This window comes from Lynx rufus, unplaced genomic scaffold, assembly GCF_022079265.1.
Source record: "Lynx rufus isolate CCGP_SWC_20201006 ecotype Redwood Valley unplaced genomic scaffold, mLynRuf1.p SCAF_1, whole genome shotgun sequence".
Taxonomy (NCBI): domain Eukaryota; kingdom Metazoa; phylum Chordata; class Mammalia; order Carnivora; family Felidae; genus Lynx; species Lynx rufus.
In genome coordinates, this window is record NW_025814823.1 from 192,717,748 (window position 1) to 192,744,306 (window position 26,559).

Here is a 26,559-nt window from a genome sequence, read left to right on the forward strand (position 1 = left end):
GGCGGTGCAGTGACAGCCAGCAGCCGCTTAGGTAGGGGCTGAAGGCAAGAGAGGGAAAGCCTGAGCTGTGACCTCCGCGGAGCTGGGAATCGGCCCGTTGCGCAGGTGAGTGGGACCTGCTGGGGAGGGCAGCGGTTTGCCAGGGTCAGGACGCATCGGAGTTCACTTAAAGGCAAAGAATGTTCTGGTCACCTCTGCTGCCTCCCTGGCCTCTCCACTTACCCTACAGGTGAGGTTTGCCTCCGACCAACGTCCTGGGACGTTTTCTTAGGGCGGAGTCCCTACAAGCCTCCCGCTAAGGTATGCATTCTCTGCCTTTGTACCATTCACCTCCTCAGTGGTCTTGTTTTTCTAGCAATTGACAGGCAGGCCTGTCAGATTGGACTGGGTTTGGCTTCACAACCAGGTGAATAAAGGAGAAGCTCTCAAGTCAGAACTTGAAAGGGCAAAATCCAACGGGAAGTCTGCCATCAAATTGCTTCTCACACAGCTCCCACAACTGCCATCAAATTGCTTCTTGAACCTGCCAGGATCACCTGGAAGGCACGCAGCCCATTTTAAATGTCTTGAAACTGTAAAGCGCCAAGAAATGTGTGTGAGCTGGGAGTGGGCAGCCACGTCAACGCTGTCTTGTTGCAACGTCCTAAGTAAGAATTTATCAACAGCTTCAGAATTACTAGCAGCTAGGCAGTGCCTCTGGAAGGACTCTCCCAAGCTCACTGGGCGAGAGGGTGCAGCCAGTGTGTGTAGATGGGGTTGGTGTTCAGGGTGCTCACGCAGGCCCTCTGGGGCTTCAGGCAAGCAAGACAGGATATAGACTGTGGTTTGCTTCAGTTTTATGTGCAATTCCAACTAGATTTCTCTGGTTGCGATAGCAAGATTCAATTCAGCTTGGTAAAACAGCAATGCTCCAAGCATCAGCCTCTGGCCTTAGAAAAGGAAATGTTGGGGCGCCTGAGTGCCTCAGTCAGTTAAGTGTCCAACTCTTGATTTTGGCTCAGGTCGTGATCTCACAGCTCCTGAGTTCCCCACTCCTCACTGACAGTGTGGAGCCTGCTTGGGATTTTCTTTCTCTCTCTCTGCCCCTTCCCCAAGTGCTCTCTCTCTCTCTCTCAATAAATAAGCTTAAAAAAATTTTTTTTAAGAAAGGAAAGGACTTAGGACAAGGACAAGGAAAAGGGGCTGATGTATTTAATAGCAAATGTTAGACACTTTACGAGGGCAAAAAACAATGCTTTTTATTCAATTCCCCTTCTTTCATTTATTCAACAAATACTTCCTGAGTATCTGTTTGGTGCTGCTGATCTCACAGTAAACAAAGGCAAGCTCATTGTCACAGGCACGCAATCAAGTGGAAACAGTTAACTCAAGGGGTGCAAGTCCCCTGCAGCAAGCAAAAGCAGTGAGAGGAACACTTGTAGAATGACCCAGATTCACGGTCTTTTTGGCTCGGAGCTTAACCTTTTCCTTCAGGCATTTCATCTTCTTGAATGCATGTCTTTTCATCTGGAAAATCCTCACTTGCATACAGACATTGCTCTTAGCAGCTCCCTAGAATCTTCCTCACCAGAGGCTTTAAGCTGTGTAAGTACATTTCCGGTCAGCGTCCTCAGTCCTGGAGGCAGACTGCTCAGCTTTTCCCAAGAATACGAACAGCCCCGCTGAAGTAATGGGCTAGTTCTAGTCCTGTCCGTAGCCCTCTCCCAGTGTCATTTCCCACTCACACAGGAGAATCTGTGTTATTCCAGACACACATGCAGTGTCCGGCAAAGTCTCAGGAAGCCTGGATTTTTCCAGAAACTGTGTGGAGTTTGAAACAAGCCAGTTCTGCTACAGAGGCCTATCTTCTTGGCTTACAAAATAGAAGGGGTAGATTAGGTGATCAATGAGGTCTTGTTTGTCTTTTTTTCTCCTCTAAAAGTAAATAATTCTAACAATTTCACAAAATATCTACAAACAGTGCACAGTCCTATAAAGATGCTGTATCTTATACCTAGAAAATGGGAGCACTCATCAACCATGCAGAATATTCAGGGACCTAGAATCTGAGAGAAAATCTGAAAGAATCAGGCAGCAGATAAAATTTAAAATTAAACAATCTCTGCCTTTCCCATTCTTCTGCTCGGATTCTCGGAGGTCATGAACATCAGCTGTAGCCTCACTGTTATCACTTTCCTAGGCTGGAGATTCTGCAGTAAGAAGCTTGCCTAGTCAGAATCATCTTATTTTCAAAAGAACCATACTTTAAGAGTATCTAATTTGGATAATCTCACAATATATATCAAATTCCCTTTAAAGCGAAATCAATTCATTGTTCTAAAGTAGAAGGATATTGAATTAAATATGTAATCATTGTGGTTGATTTTGTTTGCCAGAATTTCTAGCTTGAGCACGACCATTGGCAAGCAACGTTAAGGAATGTCTTTGGTTGAAGACACATCGGCCTGCCATGTTTGGGGTCTCTCCTAGAACCTTTCTGACAGACTGTGTCCACTTAAAACTGAAAACATGTCTGCTAGCGTGTAGAGAGACACAGAAGACAAGCTGCTTTGGCATAAAATAGTCAACAGAATGTGGGGTTGTGTAGCTTAGAAGGGTCAACCACCTAGACAAATATCTTGGGAGATAGCATGTGGGCATAGTAGCCTAGCCAAAGAACAAATGGCCTGCTGGGAAATGTTTCATTGCTTCTAGTGAAATCAGAGGTCAACAGTTAAATGCTGTGATTCCTGCAGCCAAAAAGAGCTTTCCCACCATCAGAAGGTAAGCAGTCACCTTTCCTTTGGCCAGAAGGTTTACCTGGAGCAGAGGGTTCCCAGGTCCCGCTTATATATCAGCCCCTAATCACTCAGGCCAGCCACACTCAGTTTCCATAACATGGATACATTGGGCATCAGCACTCTGCCTTTTGGAATCAAGCAGGGCTGCCTCCTCCCAGGGTCAAGGTCTCACTGAACAGTCACCCTAGGCTCTCTTGGTTTTTGTTTTTAATTTTAATATCTGGTTCTGTTTATTTATACTTTATACCCAGTCTCCATCTCAAAGGAATTTGAGATAGCTTCCAATAAGGGATATATACAACAGAATGGTTGCAAATAAGTAAAAACTGATTAGAAGCCACCAGGCATTCAATAAATACCTTTCATACTGTTTTGCATTGTGATCTGTAGAGAAAAGAACCAGCTGCTTTATTGCCATTGCTTTGCTTTGGGATCATGTAAAGCTGTTAGCAAAAAAAAAAAAAAAAAAAAAAAAAAAAAAGAAAAAAGAAAAAAAAAGAAAGAAAAGAGGCAGAGACAGAGAGAGAAGAAGAAGAAACAGGGCACTAGTTCTTTATCATAGTCACCTTTAATAATCTAACGAAAGCTATGAATCTTCCTCTCCTGGAAAATGAACACGGAAAAATTGGCATACACTTTCAGGGGAAACAAAGACTTCTCAAAGCCTTTCAGAAATTGAAATTAATCTGATTTAGAGAAGTGGAGAGCTAATTACAGGGAGAGCTAATTACCCTACAAAGCTTCAATACAATGTTTCCTACGAATGGGCATTGAATTTATTTAAAACTTTTGGACAGTTCTGTAATTTTCTGAATAGGTAAAATATAACTTGTGGCACAGAATTCAAAAGGCACGTAGCAAACAGATACCCTTCCTCCTCCCCTGTCCCCCCAAGCTGCCCAGTTCACCTCACCAGAAGCCACGATTGTAACCGGTTTCTTAGATATTCTTCCAGCAATAGTCTAATATTCTGTGTATTATTCTGTGCTTGCATTAACAGCACACACACACACACACACACACACACGCATGCATATGTTCCACACATCGTTTACTGGCTACAAATGTTTCACTACTGGACGTTCTATATAGTTTATTTCACCAATCACTACTGATGGATATTTAACTTGTTTCTAATCTTTAGCCATTATAAACTGTTACACGGAACATCTTTGTACATACATCATTTTTATACAGGATTATATAATAGAAAAAAATACCCCAAAGTGCAATTGAATATTAAATTTAACTCTGAGCTTACTGGCAGTCAAAGCAAAAAGGCAGGGATCAGGGGACCAAAATGGATTGCCTAAAATTTGTTTGCATTTTACAAAAAAAAAACTTACCATTGCTTTCAAAGAGGAAAACTGTACATTAATGTCTTTGTAGGAATTTATCATCTGTATCCTCATACGAAGTATGTTGCTTCTTTCGGAGAACTAAATAATGGAGTGGGGAATATTTCCAATGGCAGTTTTGATATCCATGTGGTAGATTCATACATCTATTTTGATTTTTTTAAGTTTTTATTTAAATTCCAGTTAATTAATATACAGTGTAACATTAGCGTCAGGTGTACTATATAGTGATTCAAAACTTCCATGTGCTCATCACAAGTGCCCTCCTCAGTCCCCATCATCTGTCTCCCCCATCTCCTGACCATCTCCCCTCTGGCAACCAGCAGTTTGTTCTCTATAGTTAAGAGTCTGTTTCTTGGTTTGCTCCCCCCCCCTCTTTTTTTTCCCTTTTGCTCACTTGTTTTGTTTTTTAAATTCCACATATAGGTGAAAATATGTGCTATTTGTCCTTTTCTGACTTATTTCACTTAGCATAAAATTCTCTAGCTCCATCCATGTTATTGTAAATGGCAAGATTTCATTCTTTTTTATGGCTGAATAATATTCCAGTGTGTGTGTGTGTGTGTGTGTGTGTGAGAGAGAGAGAGAGAGAGAGAGATCTTTTTTAAATTAATTTTTTAATGTTTTATTTATTTCTGAGTGTGTGTGTGTGTGTGAGAGAGAGAGAGAGAGAGAGAGAGAGAGCGTGAGTGGGGGAGGGGCAGAGAGAGAGGGAGACACGGAATCCGAAGCAAGCTCCAGGCTCTGAGCTGTCAGCACAGAGCCCAATGTGGGGCTTGAATTCACCAACCGTGAGATCATGACCCGAGCCAAAGTCGGACACTTAACCAACTGAGCCACCCAGGCACCTCTCACACCTTCTTTATCCATTCATCAATCAACAGATACTTGGCCTGTTTCTATAATTTAGCTATTGTAAATAATGCTGCTATAAACATAGGGGTGCATGTATCCCTTTGAATTAGTGTTTTTGTATTCTTTGGGTAAATACCTAGTAGTACAATTGGTGGATCATAGGGTAGTTCTATTTTTAACTTTTTGAGGAACCTCCATACTGTTTTCTACAATGGCTGCACCAGTTTGTGTTCCCACCAACAACGCGTGAGGGTTCCCCTTTCACCACATCCTCGCCAACACCTGTTGTTTCTTGTGTTATTGATTTTAGCCATTCTGACAGGTGTGAGGTGCTATTTCCTTGTAGTTTTGATTTGCACTTCCCTGCTGATCAGTGATGTTGAGGATCTTTTCATGTGTCTGTTGGCCACCTGTATGCCTTTGGAGAAGTGTCTGCTGATGTCTTCTGCCCATTTTTAATTGGATCATTAATTTTTTGGCTACTGAGTTTTAGAAGTTCTTTATATTTTTTGGATACTAACCCTTTATCAGACATGTCGGTTGCAAATATCTTCTCCCATTCCATACATTGCCTTTTAGTTTGGTTGTTTGCTTCACTGTGCAAAAGCTTTTTATTTTGATGTAGTCCCAGTAATTATTTTTGTGTTTGTTTCCCTGGCCTCAGGAGGCCTATCTAGAAAAAAGTTGCTGTAGCCAATGCCTGAGAAATTACTTTCTTCAAGGAAAGCAAAGGCAGTAATTTCATGGTTTCAGGTCTCACACTTAGGTCTTTAATCCATTTTAAGCTTATGTTTGTGTATGGTGAAAGAGAACGGTTCGGTTTCATTCTTCTGCATGTTGCTGTCCAGTTTTCCCAACACCATTTGTTGGAGAGACAGTCTTTTTCCCATTGCATATTCTTTCCTGCTTTGTTGAAGATTAATTACCCACGTATAACTGTGGGTTCATTTCTGAGTTTTCTGTTCTGTTCCATTGATCTTTGTGTCTATTTTTGTGACATTTATCTTGATTTTTTTTTAAGTATGATTTGACTAAAACCCAGCATCCCTTGGATAAGCTAAAATGAAATATAGGAGGAAAAGATTCAGTTTTGAGGTTGGAGACCATATGTCTAAGAGCACAGAGAAAACCTTGGCATTGTCCTCCTCTTAAGATTTCTTAGGTGTGTCAGATCTCCTGATCTACTCAGTTCAGGTCCAGACCTCTAGCCCAGTATTTTCCATATGGACTTTGGAATGATGGGTTTATGTATCTAAACTGAAAGTTTCTCATTTATCTTTACATGTCCAGGGTTCCTTGCACAAAATAAGTTCTTCATAAAAATTCCTGAAAGGAATGGATGAGCTTCTAAAGATCAAATTAGCTTTGCAAGCTCTTGGAAAAGATAATGGTGAGACTCTTACTTGTAAGCAAAGTTCCCCTGGTATGTTAGTTTTGAAAGCTTAACAGACAAACCCCAGTCCCTCCATTTCTTTCCCCAAAGGGATGGTTATCTCAACAGGGTCAATGGAACCTTTCCCATTTTGTCACAAGAACTGAAGAGGGAGATTCATGGTGATAGGAAGGTTCTACCTGTCTGCAAACGGTTTGCAGACATTTAGATCCCCAAGTCTTTCTCAGCTTGAGGTGCTTCCTTTGACATTTGGTTCCTTATCATTAAGGCACTTGACAGGCTTAGCCCCAAAATGGTATTAGCACCACTTCCTTCCTCGTGCTGAGAGATCTGTGCTTTTCAGAACTCCAGGCAGCAAACTGCCAGATTAAAAATAACCCTGGATCGTCAAAGAATCTTATCACTGGGGAGAGGGTGGCTTCTTGGAATGGGCCCTTATCCACATTGAGGATGTGGATCGGGCCAACAGGAATTGCTCAGGACAAGTGAGAAAACTTGTTATCGAAGGGAGAGGTCAACAGAATCCTTCTTTTTTTTTCTCAGTTAATTAACATACAATGTAGTCTTGGCTTCAGGTGTAGAACCCAGTGATTCATCTCTTACGTAGGACACCCAGTGCTCATTACAAAACGTGCTCTCCTTGATACCCATCACCCATTTAACCCAGTCCTCCACCCACCCACCCCCATCAACCCTCAGTTCTCTCTGTATTTAAGATCTCTGTATTTAAGATCTCTTATGGTTTGCCTCTGACTCTGTTTTTATCTTATTTTTCCTTCCCTTCTCCTATGTTCATCCATTAACTTTCTCAGATTCCACATGTGAGTGAAACCATAATCTTTCTCTGACTGATTTATTTCGCTTAGCAGAATACCCTCCAGCTCCATCCATGTTGCGAATGGCAAGATTTCATTCTTTTTCATTGTCAAGTAGTATTCCATTATATATATGTGTGTGTATACATGTATATATATACATATGTATACATATATGTATGTATACATATATATACATATGTATATATGTATGTATATATATGTGTATACATGTATACATGTGTATACATATACTTCTTAATCCATTCATCAGTTGATGGACATTTGGGCTCTCTCCATAATTTGGCTATTGGGATTTTTTTTAGCGTTTGTTTATTTTTTATTTATTTATTTATTTTTTTTCAACGTTTATTTATTTTTGGGACAGAGAGAGACAGAGCATGAATGGGGGAGGGGCAGAGAGAGAGAGGGAGACACAGAATCGGAAACAGGCTCCAGGCTCTGAGCCATCAGCCCACAGCCCGACGCGGGGCTTGAACTCCCGGACCGCGAGATCGTGACCTGGCTGAAGTCGGACGCTTAACCGACTGCGCCACCCAGGCGCCCCAGCGTTTGTTTATTTTTGAGAGAGAGAGCCAGACAGAATATGAGCAGGGGAAGGGCAGATAGAGAGGGAGACACCGAATCCGAAGCAGGCTCCAGGTTCTGAGCTGTCAGCACAGAGCCCGACTCGGGGCTCTAACTCTCAACCATGAGATCATGACCTGAGCCGAAGTCAGACGCTCATCCAACTGAGCCACCCAGGCGCCCCACTCTTGTGCCTTTTCTTATATCAGAGGCTGTCTCACTGACTGGGTATCCAATGTCTTAGTTTTTCTCCTCGACAGACCTTTCCTCTGAACTAACTGCATCCCTGCTGCGTAACGTCATCTCCTGGAGATGGCAAGCGGCTTACATTTATTTCACCTCCTTCTGCTGTCCTAATTCCTTAACCCCTAAAGGCACTTCGTAGGTCACTGTTCTCTCTTCCCTTCTCCAGCCTAAGTAATCTATAAGAAGTGTGAGTCAAAGGGAAGCAGTATTTCCTAAGGACATAGCTGGTAAACGTGCATCCAGAATAATAAAACTGAGTACAATCAAACACAAAAGAATAAAATATCCTTAGAGATATTGGAAGCCGGGCTCTGATCCTGGCTGTGCCTTCTACAAACTCTGGGAAGTCACCTGGCCTCCTTTATCTAGGTTTCTTCACCCTCGTCACATGGCAGAACCAGATGATCTGTAATGCTCTTACTTATGTATGTATTATGTATGTATGTACGTATGCAGTAATCTCTACGCCCAACATGGGGCTCCAACTCACAGCCCTGAGATCAAGAGTTGCGAGCTCTACTGACTGAGCCAGCCAGGTGCCCTGTAACGCTCTTCAGCTAGAAATAGTGATGACAAATACAGTCATAGTTATGACACTATTTGGCAGGGACCATAATCAGTGTTGGTGAGGACATAAACAAATTAGAGCCCTCATACGTTGCTGTTGGAAATGTAAAGTGGTGCGACCACTTTGTAGTCCCAAAAAGGTTAAATGTAGTCACCAGATGATCCAGCAGTTCTTCCCCTAGGTACATATCTGGGAGAAATAAAAACATACATCCATGCAATAGCTTGTCCTTGAATGTTTATAGCAGCATTATTCATAATAGCCACGAAGTGGCAACAGCCCAAATGTCCATCAACAGATGATTGGGTAAACAAAATACGATCTCTCCATGTAATAGAATGTTACTTGGCAATAAAAAAAAATGAAATACTGATACATGCTACCACCTGGATGGACCTTGAAAACATGCCAAGTAAAAGAAGTCGGTCACAAAGGGCCACATAGTGTATGATTCCATTTATGGAAAAATGCCCAGAATAGGCAAATCCATAGAGACAGAAAGTGGATTAATGGTTGCCTAGGGCTGGGGTGGGGGTGGAAGGAGAGAGGGACTGGAGATTGATGACTGAAGGGTGCAGGGTTTTTCTGTGGGGATGAAAATGTTCTAACATCAGTCCTGGTGGTGAATGCCCCACTCTGTGAATATATACTAAAAGCCACATGAATGTACACTTTCAATGGGTAAATTGTATGGTATGTGAATTACATATCAATAAAGACATTTTTTATTTTGAGTATAGTTGACACACAGAGAACAAATACAGTTTCAAAGTCCCCTCAGCCTCACTAGCAGCTCATGCGATCAAACTTTTGGATTGTTGCCCTGCTGATGGGTGAGAAATAATCTCTCGTAGTTTCAGTTCACACTTCTCTTATCATAGGGGAGGTTCAGCATCTGTTCAATTCAAAGTCCATTTATATTGACTTCTTTTTATCATCTACTAAATTCCCATATATGTGTGTATACACATATATAGATTTAGGTCTGTTTCTGGACTTTCTAACCTGTTATATATGTCTGCCTGCTGATAGGCTAGCACCACATTTGTCATTATTAAAGCTTTACAATAAAACAGGTGGTGAGACACTCAACAAAGTCAAGCTGGCTGGCAACTCAGGGCAAGTGCAATCCCCAGCCACCCCCGACTGCCAAATCCAGTCACTGTCCAGGCTGCCATGTTCCCAGAGAAGTCATGGCATTGTTTCACATATGGAGAAACGCTTTAAGTTCATCACAAAAACACTATCAGAATGCCAAGATAATACTGGAAAAGGCCAAGATTAGGAAATGCATTCAGAAGGGCACACAGTAGTTGCAAGAACACATACCAAAGACGCAAGCCATCAGGAAAACCAAGCAATTTCTTGAGAATAAAGGCTAACGTTGATGCCGTGGCTGCCTGAGACCAAACTGTAGTGACCATGAGCAAAGGCAAGTCTGTGGCAGGTGCAGTTGGATCACGGCTGCCATGCTGGGGAGTATAAACGTGGACAAAAGATTTCTGTCCGGAAGGATCTTAGATATTTTGAGAAAGAATGAGAGAGAGAGGGAGAGAGAGATCACTCACATTCACATAACTTTTATTCCAGTATATTGTTATAACTTTTATCGTTGTTGTTGATCTCTTCCTGTGCTGAACTTGTAAATAAAGCTTTGTCACAGGTATGCATGTATAAGAAAAAACATAGTATATAAAGAGTTCAGTACCACCGCGGGGCCTTGCTCAGAGCAGGACCCAATGGATGGTGCTTACTTAGTTGATTAAACGTGAGTTGAATTTCATCATGTTGGTGATATCTCCCCCAGATGGTAGACTTAGGGAAGTACTGTCCTGCAGCAGTCAAAACTTCCAGCTTCCGTTTTCTGCCAAGAAGAGGGAATGGGAGTAGGAGTGGGTGAGAAGATGTTTTCCGGGGCCAGCCTGTGCCCCATACACCTCAGGTGATTGCTGCCAGTTTTTATCTCACTCTCCTACCATTATCCTGACCAACTCATAGCACATGGCATACCTAGCCAGGGCTGGCAGCAAAGTCCCTCAGAAGAATCACCTCGGGAACAAGTCTAAAATGCAGGTGTCCAGGCTCCACACTAAGAGACCCTGCTTTAGAGTGTAGCCGGTAAATCTGGGTTTCAGCAAACCTCTGATGACTCAGACATAGGAGTTCCTGACATACATCTAGGGAAACACTGGCCCAGTGAACCAGACCCTCTGCTCGATTCATCCATGCTACATATGCTAAGTACCTACTCAGCAAAGGCCCATGGAAAGCTACACAGAGAGCCTGTTCTCATGGCGCTTACAGCTTCCCAGCAGAAATCACATGAGTGGGATACCCTGTTCTTATTCCCATTTCACAGTTAAGGAAACTGAGGCCCAGAGAGGACATCTTGACCACGATCATAAAACTAATAAGTGATAGACACATTTCTGACATGACCTTGAGGAAGGTATCAGATTTCAAGACTGGCTGTCTTAACAATTCCTATAGATAAATACACAGTTGGTTTCTGGTCTGAATGCTCCTGGCAAACCTAGTGTCCTGGAGACGTTGAGTCATTATTACAGTTTGCAAAATGCTTCAATTTTCATCGGCATTAAAACTGCAGCCCACGTGTGTGGTAACCTGACTTCCGGAGGTTGTGTAAGCTGTCCCAGCCAGCCAGGCAGAGTCCTGGCTTCAGTCCTGGCTCCTTGGGGCTGTGGGCCATTGGCAGTTAGGATACTGTGGAGATGTGGAGGAAAGATCTATTCTGAGTGAGACAGGGTTGTGCTGAGGCTGGGAGTGAAACTATTCAAAAGAAGGATTAGTCACAGCCCATCTCTTGGAAAGCTAGTTCCACGAAGATCGAGTCCCCCATTGCCTGCTCTCTGTGATTCATGTTACCTATGCCCACATCAACTCAGTCTCCAGAGGTGGAGCCCAGACAGAGGTTCTCTAACTCCCCAGGTGACTTTTAATGAGTACCAGCATTAAAAATCACGTCTGGTGGGGCACCCGGGTGGCTCAGTCAGTTAAGCTTCCGACTCTTGATTTTGGCTCAGGCCACGATCTCATGGTTCGTGGGAGGAAGCCCCATGTTGGGCTCTGCACTGACAGTGTGGGGCCTGCTTGGGATTCTCTTTCTCTCTCTCTCTCAAAATAAATAAACTTAATTTTCTTTTTTTAAATCAGGGCTAGCCATTCACCTTGACTTTCTTCATTCTCTACTTGCTTGGTTGCACGTGAACATGACATCATGACTCACGGGGTGCTTTCTTATTCCAGATGGAGGGAGAAGCCGGAAGTATGAGACAGGAGAAGCCCAAACAGGTAAATGCCAGCACCACCTCCACTTCCCCAAGCTGGGGAGAACGCAGCCCGTGACTCTTTCCATATCTGCAGGTGCTGCGTATCTGAGGTCTCCCCCAAGGTTTAGGGGTAGCTGACACATTGGTGGTGGTGGTGCTCATTTCAGTAGCTGAGCAGAAACCCTTGGACTTCAGGCTGCCATGTAACCGTAGCCCCTTTGCCTGTGAGAGGGAGCAGGACCGCATGAGAGTGGCCCAAAAGCCCGCTAGCTGTGCTCCCATTCCCTCTTGGCCCCTAAGAATGTCCCGTGCCTCAGGCCTTTGAAACCACCCCTTTCTGTAACTGCTCCAGAGACAGGAGAGGCCCACTGGGGGCTAGCAAGTAGGACTGGGAAGCGGCTCTCGACCCCAGCTAACTTCTGCACTTTACAGAGCCCTTTGGGCTGTTTCTATTCTGTTGCCTTGGGCTGCCAGAGAGAGAGAAAACACCACAACTACTGAAAAAAAAAATGGCTAAGCCTATCATGAAGTTAAGGTTTTATTTTTTTTAATATGAAATTTATTGGCAAATTGGTTTCCATACAACACCCAGTGCTCATCCTAACAGGTGCCCTCCTTAATGCCCATCACCCATCCCCCCATCAACACTCAGTTTATTCTCAGTTTTTAAGAGTCTCTTATGGTTTGGCTCCCTCCCTCTCTAACTTTTTTTTCCCTTCCCCTCCCCCATGGTCTTCTGTTAAGTTTCTCAGGATCCACATAAGAGTGAAAACATATGGTATCTGTTTTTCTCCGACTGACTTATTTCATTTAGCATAATACCCTCCAGTTCCATCCACGTTGTTGCAAATCGCAGAATTTCATTCTTTCTCGTTGCCAAGTAGTATTCCATTGTGTATATAAACCACAATTTCTTTGTGCATTCGTCAGTTGATGGATATTTAGGCTCTTTCCATAATTTGGCTATTGTTGAAAGTGCTGCTGTAAACATTGGGGTATAAGTGCCCCTATGCATCAGCATTCTTGTATCCCTTAGTAAATTCCTAGCAATGCTGTTGCTGGGTCATAGGGTAGATCTATTTTTAATTTTTTGAGGAACCTCCACACTGTTTTCCAGAGCGGCTGCACCAGTTTGCATTCCCACCCAAAATTTTTTTAATGTTTATTTATCTTTTGAGAGAGACAGGGACAGAGTGGGAGTGGGGAAGGGACAGAGAGAGAAGGAGACACAGAATCTGAAGCAGGCTCCAGGCTCTGAGCTGTCAGTGCAGAGCCTGACGCGGGGCTCGAACCCACGAACTGTGAGATCATGACCTGAGCCAGTCGGATGCTAAATTGACTGAGCCACCCAGGTGACCCTAAAATTGAGGTTTTTAATTTCATTTAGCTTGATCTGATTACACTGAAATGAAAAATTCCTAGTGAATCCGGAAAAGTTCATGAAAAGGATCCTCTGAATACTAAAAAAGGAATAAAGGCAAAGTCCAAGTTAAATGTCTGGCAAGCTTGAGGGCGACCTTTCAGTGGCCTATTTAAAAGAACAAGTTCCTCTGATTGATCCTGCCCATCAAGCCCTCCAGGAGAGAGGGAAAAGTTCAGTTCCAGAGTTCAAGACCCTGAGGAGCACCAGCGCTTCAAAAACTTTTCACCAGCCGTGGAAAATGATTTACTTCTTCTTGGTCTTCTGATCAGAAGTGGGATGGGGTACGCTGAGAATAAATAATCCAGTGCAGGTTCAGATTGCTGTGAATGGGTCAGTCAAAACAAGCTGCTCCTTCAGATCTCCAAAGTCTGGATTAAAATGTAGTGTCCCAGGGCGCCTGGGTGGCTTGGTCGGTTAAGCGTCCGACTTCGGCTCAGGTCATGATCTCACGGTCCGTGAGTTTGAGCCCCGCGTCGGGCTCTGTGCTGACAGCTCAGAGCCTGGAGCCTGTTTCAGATTCTGTGTCTCCCTGTCTCTCTGCTCCTCCCCTGTTCATGCTCTGTCTCTCTCTGTCTCAAAAATAAATGAACGTTAAAAAAATTTTTTTTTAAAATAAAAAATAAAAAATAAAATAAAATGTAGTGTCCCTATGGGATCGGCTTCCCCCAACAGCACCCCCCTGACCCTGTGTACGTGGTACAAGTCACAAACTGCAGATAAGCTTCAGGCACATACCTGTAGGCCACCATCCAGTTCTGTCCCATGAAATATAACCAGACTCCATCTGGGCTTAGATCTAGAATAGAACATGTAAAGGACGTTTGTAATTTCTGTCCATGGTACAATGGAAATTGGTGACACACCTGACAGCCAGTATTTTTCCCTCTCCAAATCTGGCACCTTGTTTGGCCATCGAGCTTGCAATGATCTGTCTCTGCTTTAGACTTTTGGAGGAGCATAGGTAAGGGACCAGTGATTGCCAAGGGTCTGTTCTTCTCATTATCCTGTCCCACTGGCATCCCAGGCTAATCTCACCAGAAACAGAGGCCTTATTAAAAGTCAAAACATGTGTTCGTTCTTTTCTTCACAAGCAAGAGGGTGATGGGGATGGGGAAAGAGGCCTGGCCCATGAACACAGTGAAGTCCCTATGCCCTCATCACAGACTGCAGATCTTTCTGTGATGGCTGACTCAGCCTTGCCTGCCTACCGGAATTAGTTAGGGAGCTTTCAGAAACATAGAAGCCCAGGTCTCACCCTGGAGACTCTTAGGAAATCAGCTTGCAGAGGAACCCGGTCATCGGGATTTTTTAAAAGCTCCCGGGTGATTCCACCGGATAAGTGATGGGCATTTCTGTTCCACAGAAGGACTGGTGATGAAAGCCTACCACTGCGGGAGGCTCACCTGACCCTCTCGGGGTGACAAAACTGTTCGCTAGTTTCCCTGGGGTCAGGTTTGTTCTCTTCCCTCCCCCAACCTTGAGTTGTTATTTTTATAAACACACCCAAATACAGCCTGAGAGCTCTTGCTCAGGAAGAACCTCCCGTAGAGGCTGGGAAAAGGTCAGCCGATGCACCACGCTGACGTGGTGGAGATCCTGATCCCACATCATTCCTGCCAGGACTGGGTAGCAGCTCACTACTGTGGGCTGTGACTCCTGCCGTGACGGTAGGAGGCTTTCTGGGGCCTCACACTTTTCTTGTCCTCCTCTAGGAGGAACGCATCTGGGGCTCCATGAAGAAGGCGGCTTTCATCCTGGGCTCTGGCCTTCTCTTGCTTGTGGCCTTCTCAAACTCGGTCTCAGGGTAAGTCTACACAACCAGCTTTAATTCCGGAGCTGGGGGCAGGGTGCTGCTGGTCTGGAGGCAGAGCATGGAGTAAGGAGCTTCACCCAGAAACCTGAATGATTTTTCTCCCAAGGCAACTTCAGAGATTTTGGGATGCTTCTGGCTGTTTTCAGCAAGCCCAATGGGAGAGGCTCCTGTCTACATTCGAAGGGAAGGAGTGGATCCTCTACATTATAGGTGAGGTTCCCAGACCACCAGTGCTTAGGGCTTGGGTACATGATTATAGCTTAATTCTTTTTCTGTTGTTTTCTTCTCTATTTTGAGATTTCTCAGCTCTTTATTCCAAGGAATGAAGACTTACAATTTAAGACAGTGTTAATCCCAAAGAGTGCTAAATTTGTGGGCAATCTGTAATGGATGCCTAAGGACATCTAAGAAAAGAACTTGAGATCTCCCCCTCCCAAAATAGAAAAATAAAAAAAGAAGTGATTTGTGTAAAACTGAATGCATGTTTAGAGTAATAATCCTGCTTCTGGATGTCAGGTCCACAGCACAGAGAGCTGCTCAATATCCTGTGAGACTATGTCCTTGTATCTAGTGAAATCTAGCTCTTGGGGCTTGACAGCATGTGGTCACTTAATCAATATTTACCGGCAGTGTGAATGGCGGTCAACAAGCCAAAGAAAAGGTATCATTTCAACATAGATATTTATAACAGCATTGTCTGCAATAGTGAATGTCCTCAATGACGCATTCATTCACTCAAATAATATTTATTACTGTTAGTCTGTGCCAAACTTATATGGAGGACATAGAGGTATTTAAGATGAAATGTTTCCGTCAGTTCAAAAGCTATGTCATAGTCCAGAAGGGGAGATTTAAAAAAGTGCCAGTTGTCACAAAGCAAAAGTACAAATAAAACGTCCCTGACAATTTTTTTCCAGCTGGAAGGAGAACTCTGAGAACAGGCTAAACATTAACTATGACAGGTTCAATGCAATCTTATGCAGTCATTGAAAAGAACAATGCAGGGGCGCCTGGGTGGCGCAGTCGGTTAAGCGTCCGACTTCAGCCAGGTCACGATCTCGCGGTCCGGGAGTTCGAGCCCCGCGTCGGGCTCTGGGCTGATGGCTCAGAGCCTGGAGCCTGTTTCCGATTCTGTGTCTCCCTCTCTCTCTGCCCCTCCCCCGTTCATGCTCTGTCTCTCTCTGTCCCAAAAATAAATAAACGTTGGAAAAAAAAAAATTAAAAAAAAAAAAAAAAAAGAAAAGAACAATGCAGATTGCAAACGTATATGGGGAAAGTGGTGGTGAAACATTTGATATATTTCTGTTGCAGTGATAGGAAAACTACCTTTCACCCCAATGATACGCAAATACCAGGGAGGTTAAGTATTTGCAATTTTAAATGTTACAACTGGAAGAAAGTTCAAGATCTTCTCTTGTTGGGGCTTTTATTCCATATCCCTCAAGGAGCTTTTGGATTCGCAAGCAGGCAGCCACCCTGATGGATGGCCCACCAGGCAACTACCGACCTAACATTTTTTTTCCAAAATAAGAAAGCTTGTTATTTCTGAGAATAAAAGTAAATACATGTTCAGTGTTAAAAATAAAAATCAGACAATTCAAATAAGCATGAAGAAAATGAAACTCACCCAATCCCATACCCAAGAAATACCCACAGTTAATATATAAGTATAAATGTCTTACATATTGGATATATGGTTGAACTTTTAAGACACCATTTTTTTTTCATTGAATAGATTGTGGACATCTTTCCATGTCAGTTAGTATAGACTGACTTATTATCTTAAGCTGCCTCATCTAATCCATTGTATAGAGATACTCTTCTATTTAGTCCATTCCCTATAAATGGACATTCAGGCTCCTTAAGCGTTCTACTACGATTTTTTTTTTTAATGCAGTAAAGGATGTGTGTATGGATATACGTGTGTCCTTTTTTCTTTTTTCCTGTCTCTGTTACACTCGCTTTTTTTTTTTTTAATACCTTCTGATACTGTCAAACTGCTCTCCAAGACACTGTGTTAATCATATTTCCCCACAGTGCTGGCCAAATATTTCTCAGATCCCACCTGCCACAGGCACTGGGTTTCTGGTGGCAGCAAGAAGGGTACTGGAGGAGCGGTACAGAGGCATAGAGTTAAGTAAAATGTCCTTGCCCCTTGGGATATTTAGAAGGAAGAAGCAAACCATGGGCAGCATTAATAGCACAAGAGTTAGGTAACATTGTACTGTCACTCCAATAACTGCCAACAGGGGGGGCAAAGTGTTTGTTCACAGTTGGATATCAGAGATACTTGGAATGACTTTGCCAGGAAAGTGGGATGTGGATCCAAAAAAAAAAACCCGTATCTAAATTTTATTTATTTATTTATTTATTTTTTTTTAAATTTTTTTTCAATGTTTATTTATTTTTGGGACAGAGAGAGACAGAGCATGAACGGGGGAGGGGCAGAGAGAGAGGGAGACACAGAATCGGAAACAGGCTCCAGGCTCCGAGCCATCAGCCCGGAGCCTGACGTGGGGCTCGAACTCACGGACCGCGAGATCGTGACCTGGCTGAAGTCGGACGCTTAACCGACTGCGCCACCCAGGCGCCCCGCGTATCTAAATTTTAAATCTTGATCAGCATTTTTGAAAGTATCCTGTAGAACATCAGTGCTGTGGGATGTGAATAGGTGGGGTGGCCATACAATTTATCATCCAAATAGGGACATCTGTGAGAGTAAATGAGGCACTGTTAACAATTATGCTAGACTGCTAGATGTAAACTGAAACTATCCTGGGCAGACAGGGATGCATGGCCACCCTATTCTTAGGTGGCCTGAGAAAACAAAAGTTCTAGGGTAAAAAAAGACTGGGAAAGGCTGAGTTTAACAAATTCAAATAGGTTTCTCCACTGCAGGGATTTTTAGAGCCGTTGGCACGTTAGTCTGGACCATGACTCTCCAAGAGACTTAGGTATGAACGCTGTTTAATCAAGAAGGGCCTTGAGAGATGAGTTTTCCACTTTGGGAAATGCAGACTGGATTCCTGAAGTCCCACTGCTCAGTTAATAGGGATTAGGTTCCCAACTGACTCCTAGTCCAGTGGCTCATTGGGAACTGAATCACAGCAGGAGCTCCCTCTGTTTCCACCTTCCTTCAAATTCATAAAGGGTTCAGTGGGCACAGACTCCCAGATGTCAACCTAAATTTATTTGTAGTTTATTTATTATTGTATTATATAGGTTATACATGTATTATAAATTTTATTTATATTTAACAAATTTTTGTATTTTTCTTTTTTTTGTCTTCAACTACCTAGAAGGTTGTTGTCCCCATTTTACAACTAAGACAATAGAGACACTCCTTAAGTGACCTGGCTGAGTTCCCCCAGCTAGTTGGTCACCCCAGGACTAAAGGTAGGCCCTATGGCCCGGAGTTCCAAGACCTCCCTGGTAAGGGACTATCTACAATGCAGCCTTCGTCACCATCAAGCTCGTGTTCAGTTAATACATGTGCTGTGAGAACCTTAATTGTTCTGATTGTTGCCTTCTACTTCCCAACCTTAGCTACCATTCTAGTACCTGGTCTGCTTTTCTGGAGCTTCAACGGGCTTCTGCTGGTGGCTGACACAGCCAGAAAACCGAACTTCATCTCCCGCTACCGAATTCAAGTTGGCCAGAATGAACCAGTGAGTGTTGCTGTGGCTTGTCTTGGTCAAAGCACAGAAAGCAAGAGCTGAAGCCACACTGAAAATTCTCACTGCAGGGATGCTTGGGTGGCTCAGTCGGTTAAGGGTCTGACTCTTGGTTTCGGCTCAGGTCATGATCTCGCGGTTCACGGGTGCGAACCCCACATCGGGCTCTGTGCTGACCGTGTGTGGTGCCTGCTCGGGGTTCTCTCTGTCCTTCTCTCTCTGCCCTTCCCGCTTCTCTTTCTCTCTCAAAATAAATAAATAAACTTAAAAAAAAGTCTCATTGCAGGCCCAGGAGAGAGCATGGCCACTGTGAGCCAAGTTATTGTGCACAAGGCTTCCCCAGCTGAGAAGCTTAGAGAGAGGAAGTAATCTGTCCCACTTCTCAGAGCCAGCCAGGCAGGACGAATGTTCCAGTCTCCTGATTCCCAGCCCCAGCTCTGTGCCTGCCTGCACTGCCCCCACAGCACTGCCGTCAGCATTTGGGGAACCAAAATGATGGGGTCAGCTTGGCACTGGGCTGAGTGCAGAGGTGTTAGACAGCCCCCCACCTCGGCCACCCGAAGCAGGGATGGCGGTGGCTGGAGGCTGAAAGCGCGGATGACAGCTGTCATGAGTGAGGGACACAGCTGCTGAGACAGTGGCTAGCCCACTGTGAATAGAGGGTTCTGAATGTGTGGGCAGTGGCTGGATTTTAAGCAGGTCCTTCTCCCCAGTCATTTAACTGCTGGTGCGTAGCAGATCCAGAGTGAACAAGGCCTGGACTCTGCTTATGAGGAACCCCTGGCCCGGGAAGGGAGAGAAGGCCAGTACACACATCTTTGACTTACACACCACGGGAAATGAGCCCCACTGTGCCCGGAGCCCAGTCACCCCCTTGGTGCTTTGACAACCTCCAAGAGCCTTTTCTTGTGCAGTGGGGAGCTGATTCTTAAACCTGGCTTCTTTGTCCAGTCTCCACCCAAAACACATTCTGGCTCCTTTCCCGGAGAAGACAATTATCTTTTAATTAGCTGTCCAGGTGCCTGGGTGGCTCATCTCAGCATTCAGGGCATTCTGCCCCAGCCCAGCACTCCAGAAAGCAGAAAAAAAGTGCCCCGGACCCAAGCTTTCGGAATAGCCCCTTCCTGAACCAGGGCTGCTGGCCGGGCTTACAACCCCCCCCTCATTGGACACAATAGCTGCCAGCCAGCCGGGGGCCTCCCCCGGATCCAGCATGGCAGGCATGGACCGGAGCCTATCAAAGCCAGTGCTTGGCTGTCGAGAGCCCTTCATCCGTCAGACCATGGCGGTCTCCTTGCCAGGCACCATTGGCTACAGGCTTAGGTCTTCAAGGCCAAGTACTGTAATAGCCTTCATGGGTCAGATGATCAAACAGGCTCTGAGGTGGGACATGGGTAGACGATTCACACTCAAGCTCTCTGACCCAACTCGTACTCTTAACCACCAGGCCACATCAGCTGTCAAGAGTATTACCTACCATGACGACATTCATTGTAACCGTCTACAGTGATCGGAGAGGCACACAGGGAAGGGCAGGTTGCATTTTGCAGAAGCCGAGGCGCAGAAAGGTGCAGTGACTAGCTCAAGGGCAGAGCGTCACTAGGAAGCAGAGCCGGGGCGTCGTCTCACCGGACTCTAGGTCCAGTGCTGCCACCTCAGGCGCACAGCTCCCCGCCCCTGCTTGCTCTCTACTCTCCTGGATAGCCAGTTCGAAGCTCCTCCTCCCTCCTCACATCCCCGACTTCCTACTCCGCTAAGTAAACAGGGGCAGGTTGAAGAGAGATCCCACAGACTTCCCCACTCCAGCTCCGCCTTCCACCTGATACAACAGGTGCACTCTCTTTGCTTCCGTTGCTAACCCCTTCCTCCCCTCTCCAAGTGCTATGCCCTATTACCTCTTGTTTACCTCAGGAAATTTCTCCTTTCTCTTCCCTTTCCCCCTCCCTCTCCTAGGCTCTTTCCCTCTGGATTATTAAACATGCTGTAATTTTTCCCATCTTAAGATCCAACCAAAGCAAACCCCCTTGCCCCCATCCTCCAGACTCAATACCACTCCTATTTCTGCTCTCCTTGGCAACCAGGCTCTTTGAAAGAGTTGTCTGTATAGTTTCCAGTTCCTCTCCATCCACTTTCCTCCCTCCCCCCCGACATTTTGTAATCATGAAAAACTGGAAGCATAGACACAGAAGTTGAAAAAGCAGTACAATGATCACTCATTTACACACCGCCTAGCTCCACCAATTCTAAATATTTTACAGGATTTGCTTTATCTCTATGTAAAATTATATAGCTATGTATGCATCTATACTTTTTAGCTTAACCATCTGAAAGTAAGTTCCAGACGTTACAAAACTTCATCCTAAATCCTTCAGCCTGTATCTCCTAAATAGCCACAAACCTTTATCATCTCGCGTCTTCTTTGAACCTCCTCTGGTGGGGCCTTTCCCACCACGGCACTGTTTCGCCTAAATAGCTCTTGGCAGGTGGGCTTATCTCATCAGAACTAGTGGGCCTGTTATATCCTTATTATATCTTCTCATACCTGGCTTTTCCAGCCCTTCTGGTTCCTCTTCCCCCCACCCCTCCCCACCCCAGCCTCCTACTGCTGAGTGTCCCAGGGCTTGGGCCTTGCTCCCTGTCTCTGTCTTCATACCCTCACTTATCTGTTCCAGTGTCATGACTTTAAATACAATCTATATGCCGACAGCTCACACATTTCTGTCTCTAGCCCGGAACTCTCTTCTGAATTCCAGGCTCAAGTTGCCAAATGCCTCTTTGACATCTCTACGCGGATGTCTAACGGACATCTCCAGTCCAACATGTCCCCAAGAGAATTTCTGATCAACCCCTCAAAGACTGCTACCCACATCCTCCCCAGTCTGAGTTCATGGCAATGCCTCAATTTCTAGTTGGTCCTCAACTACTTTCTCTCCCTCATACTCCACATCCGATCTGTCAGGAACCGTGTTGGCTCTATTTCCAAAATAGTTCCGGAATCCAACCACTTCTCACTACCTCCACTGCCACCACCCTGGTCTGAGCCATCACTGTCTTCTGTCAATATTACCGCAACTGTCATTGGTCTCCCTGTGTCTATTCTTGCTCCTTTACAGTCTGTTCCCAATACAGCAGCCAGAGGATTCCTGTTAAGAGCTTGTCACTTGTCTTCTCACAGTGACCGCCCCCCCCCCTCCCCATTTCCCTTGGAGTAAAAATCAAAGTTTCCCAATGACCTACAAGACCCTATATGCTCTGGCTCCTCCCCACCATTTTGGCCTCACCTCCTACTTCTCCCCACCTCACTCGCTCGCTCCTCTGCAGTCAAGTATACCTGCAATGTCCCTGAGAGCCTTTTCACCAGCTGTTCCCTTGGCCTGAAGACTCTCTTCCCCAGGTATCTGTTTCCCTCACCTTCCTCATCTCTTTGTTCAAACCTCACCATCTCCACAAAGCTTACCCTGACCATTCTATTTAAAATTACTGGTGCCAGGAATATAAACTCAATGAAGAAAGCAATCTTTGTTTTGACTATTGCTTCCTTCCCAGCACATGGGACATTGCCTGTGACATAGAGGGTGCTCAGAAGTATCTGTCAAATAAATGAAGGAGTAAACAGATGTGACACACTCCTCTTGGTCGAGGTTTCCAGAAGAGGTATATGGCTTTGTCTAACGGTGCTCTCAAACCAGGCTGGCCAGACCTGGTTTCACCATGGGATGGAACTGAAAGCGTAGAGAGTGGATTCCAGTCAGTCAATATATGCAGTGCCTGCAAAAGTTAGAGGAAGAGGAAGGCCTGAAGACTGAGGATAACTCTGAACCCAGCTTTACCTTGCAGCTGGAACCCCTCCAGCTCACAAAGAGAACTCAGGGAGAAATCCCTTATGACCAATCTGACACTAGCTCCTCAGGACCTGAGAAGTGACCTGTGGTCATGGGGCTATTCCTGGGAGCCCTAGTGCTCTGAAGAAGGGAAGGGTCAGGGGGTTACTGATTCTTGCACAAATGCTTCACTCTGGGCCTTGTCTAGGGGGCTGGGCCACATAAGGAGGCAGAGGACCTTGATCTCTGCATTCTGATCAAGCCTTCCTGGATGAGGAGGGGCCCAGAGGCTGAATAAGGATATCAACCTGAGAGCTGACAGCCTTCTCCAAGCACCCTAGAGGCGCCCTAAGGTGCCTGTCAGGAATAGGTGGGGCCTGGCCAGAGAAATGCAGAGAACAGCGGTGACAGTTGCAGGGAGGAGAACGCAGGCTCAGGTCTAGGAGACGGCTACCGGGAAGGGAGTTTCCAAGGGCAGGCGTGTTGCCAGATGGTTCCACCTCAGACCTTCGGCAGCAGTCAGGGGCTGCCAGCTATGGCCAAACATCATGCCTAGCATCCACCCTGAGTGAGGGCCTCCTGTGAGCGGGTCACAGTACAGCCTACTTTCTAGAAGGGAAAGACCTACTTCTCACACTCTTGTCCATCTCCCTCCTTCCTTCCCTGATGCAGGTGGACTCCATGAAACTACGCCAGTCTATACGCACAGTTCTCTTCAACCAGTGCATGATATCTGTCCCCATGGTGGTCTTCCTCTATCCCATCATCAAGGTGCGGGGAGACCCCTGCCGCCAAGAGCTACCCACCTTCCACTGGTTCCTTCTGGAGCTGGCTATCTTCACTCTGATTAACGAAGTCCTGTTCTACTACTCACACCGGTGAGCGGGGCCCTGCCGGAGCACAGCTGGCTTCTCCCTCTCCTAGGGCTCACTTTTAAGGGAGGAAATGGAGGCCTCAGAATTGTAGATGTAGGACCACCACCACTGGGCCTCAAAAGCTTATTAGTTAACATGGTGACATCTCTGTGCCACAACTGACAAGTTGCAACAAGTGAGAAATGTCCAGAAGAGAGCCTTCTGCATTCATGTGTGCAGCAGGGCACTTTCATTTCCTTTTTGAATCCTTTGTGGGCATCATCCCCACCATGGCTGATGCAGCTGAGGTAGGGAGAGGCAAAGTAATCCAAATGATGCAGCATAAGAGGTGGGGGTAGAGCTCGAAGGCAGGTCTGAGTGCCAGTCCAATGTGTTTGCAACTTTGCTTGATAGGTAGAACTCCTAGTTCCTACCTTTGGTTTCTCATGGCCTGGTGGGAAAGGGAAAAGGGAGATTGGCAGATTATTAACTTAACTATTTTCCCAGGCTCCTTCACCACCCAACATTGTACAAGAAAATCCATAAGAAACACCATGAGTGGACAGCTCCCATTGGCGTGATCTCTTTGTACGCCCACCCTATCGAGCATGTGGTCAGTAGAGCTCTGCTCTCCCCAGAGGCAAAGGGCAGAGGGCCCCAACCCCCTACCCTAAGGTCTCCTGCAGAGAATTAGACATTGGCCCTTTCTCTCTTCTTCCCATTCAGCAGCTACCATTTATTGTTGGCCTGGCCTATGGTAGGCTATGTGAGATGCCCAACATAACTTATCTCAAACAGTTAATTACTTGTCCCAAAGTTATAAAGCTAAATGACGCGGGCAAATCAACGTTCTGCAACTCTTTCAGCTTCTCCAGATCTGAGTCAAGGAAGTCTTGACTGGGGCAAAGTAGACACCCTGGGTGACACCCTGGGGCAAATTAGACACACAACTGGTCCCCTCCATCTCTCTTGGGTCCACCTTCAAACAGCCCTACCCTTACAGGCCTCCAACATGCTGCCAGTGGTACTGGGTCCCATCCTAATGGGCTCCCACTTGTCCTCCATTGCCGTGTGGTTTTCCTTGGCCCTCATCTGCACCACTGTTTCCCACTGTGGCTACCACCTACCTTTCCTGCCTTCACCTGAATTCCATGACTACCACCATCTCAGGTAAGGCCTCCTTCCCCACTGTGGGTCCCTGGGCAATAGCCTTCACCTTCACCCCTGAGGCTTCTAGTAGAGACCCTGATGTCTCAGTTTAAATGTGCCAGTGCTAGGTGCGGCTGGGTGGCTCAGTCGGTTAAGTGTCTGACTCTTGATCTCAGCTCAGCTCTTGATCTCAGGATTGTGGATTCATACCCCGTGTTGGGCTCCATTGGAGGTGGGGGGAATGTGCTGGTGCTAGTGAAGGGAGAGGTCTGGAGGTTGGTAAAATAATGACCATGCTGGACCTAGACCTCCTTGCTCTTTTCCTTCTGACCCCGGGTCTTCCAGCAGCTGTGTGTTTTTAACCTCTACTTAGGTCCTGGACCCTTTGAATATCAAACGTAAGCTACAGACACCGTCACAACAATGCATGTATGCATAAGAATCCTGTATGCAGTTCAAGGAGACTTGCGTGCTCTCTGAAAGCCTCCAGGCTTTTTCAAGTGTGGTCAACAAACCTCCAGCACCATAATCACCTGAGATACTTTGATAAAATGCAGGTTTTCGGGTTCCACTCCAAATATGCTGAATCAAAGTGTGTGTGTGTGTGTGTGTGTGTGTGTGTCAGGGGGGAGGACTTGGAAATCTGCATTTTAGTGAGTGTTCCAGGGGATTCTGATGGAGGTGGTCCCTGAACCTACCTGGACAAGCCAAGCTCTGCCACAGGTTGACTTATGAGTATTGGACTCACATAGAGAGCTTTTCAAAGGCAGATCATAGATTTTCAGTCCAGAGTGGCCCCAGGATGTGTGCAACTCCCTGGAATATTCCAATGTAGGTGGTCAGCATGGTTGGGAATGGTTGTGGGGTAGGGGGGCCTAGAAGTGGGTGAGGCTGACGCAAATGAAAAGTCAGTCAGTGCACCGACCTCCAGCACCTTCCTCTCTCCAACAGGTTCAACCAGTGCTACGGGGTGCTGGGGGTGCTGGACCACCTCCATGGGACTGACACCATGTTTAAGCAGACCAAGGCCTACGAGAGACACAGACTCCTGCTGGGCTTCACTCCACTGTCTGAGAGCATCCCGGATCCCCCGAAGAAGATGGATTGAGAGAGGGCCCAAGTGCCACCTTGGCTGTCCCCCTCAGTGGACTGCTAAGGTGGCCCGAAGTGTGCTGATTGTATCTAACTCGCTCCTTCAGCCATGCAGTTTCTTTCTGTCTTATTTTACAGGTTTATTTTTGAGAGAGAGAGAGAGAGAGAGCCATGAGCAGGGGAGGGGCACAGAGGGGGACAGAGGATCCGAAGTGGGCTCTGTGCTGACAGCAGTGAGCCCCACGTGGGGCTTGAACTCATGAAAGGTGAGGTCATGACTTGAGCTGAAGTTGGATGCTCAACTGACTGAGCCGCCCAGGTGCCCCAGCCATGCATTTTCTAATGACAGCACCACTGTGGCAAGGGGAAGCACAGCTTCCCAGAAAGGTAGGGCCAAGGATGGGGCCAGGGCTCCCCCAACAGCCTCTGTTGTCCCTCAACAGGACCAGGAGTTGGCTTAAGGGGGAGAAACAAGAACAGTTCCCCAGAATGGAGGCCAGTGAGAAGGAAGAAACCACCTTACTAGGGCTCGGGGCAAGTCCCCCATGGTCCTTTGCTGTGGAAAGGGAGAGGTGAGACCCCGGGTGACTTTTTTATGGCCTAGGCAAGACACAAAGAATGCAAAGGTGGCAGTAAGACTGGAAGCCACTCCCAACTCCAGAGAGAGCTCCTTCTGGTGCCAGGGGGTGAGAGAACCAGAAGGTATTGCTTTGCCCCTTCTTGCACCAAAAAGCTTTTCTTATACCCTACTCTGGCCAGGGCCAGGACACCCCCATTGCCAATACACACACACACACTCTGAGTCAGCCAACAAAGGCCCCATTTCAACTCTGCTCCACT

At 45.8% G+C, this 26,559-nt stretch overlaps 1 protein-coding gene across 2 annotated transcripts; it reads left to right on the plus strand.

Annotated features, from left to right (window-relative positions):
• FAXDC2 (fatty acid hydroxylase domain containing 2) lies at window positions 1–25,913 on the plus strand. Of its 2 annotated transcripts, none has more exons than XM_047092107.1 (9): window positions 1–105; window positions 11,871–11,915; window positions 15,029–15,120; window positions 15,236–15,339; window positions 18,676–18,797; window positions 23,297–23,502; window positions 23,986–24,091; window positions 24,482–24,648; window positions 25,579–25,913. In XM_047092107.1, the coding sequence occupies exons 2-9, from the start codon at window positions 11,871–11,873 to the stop codon at window positions 25,733–25,735; spliced, it is 999 nt and encodes a 332-aa protein (XP_046948063.1). In that variant the 5' UTR covers window positions 1–105; the 3' UTR covers window positions 25,736–25,913. The 2 variants fall into 2 exon arrangements, with proteins under 2 accessions (XP_046948063.1, XP_046948072.1); XM_047092116.1 differs by lacking the exon at window positions 25,579–25,913 and adding an exon at window positions 25,001–25,178.
• The last annotated feature ends 646 nt before the right edge of the window (window positions 25,914–26,559 follow it).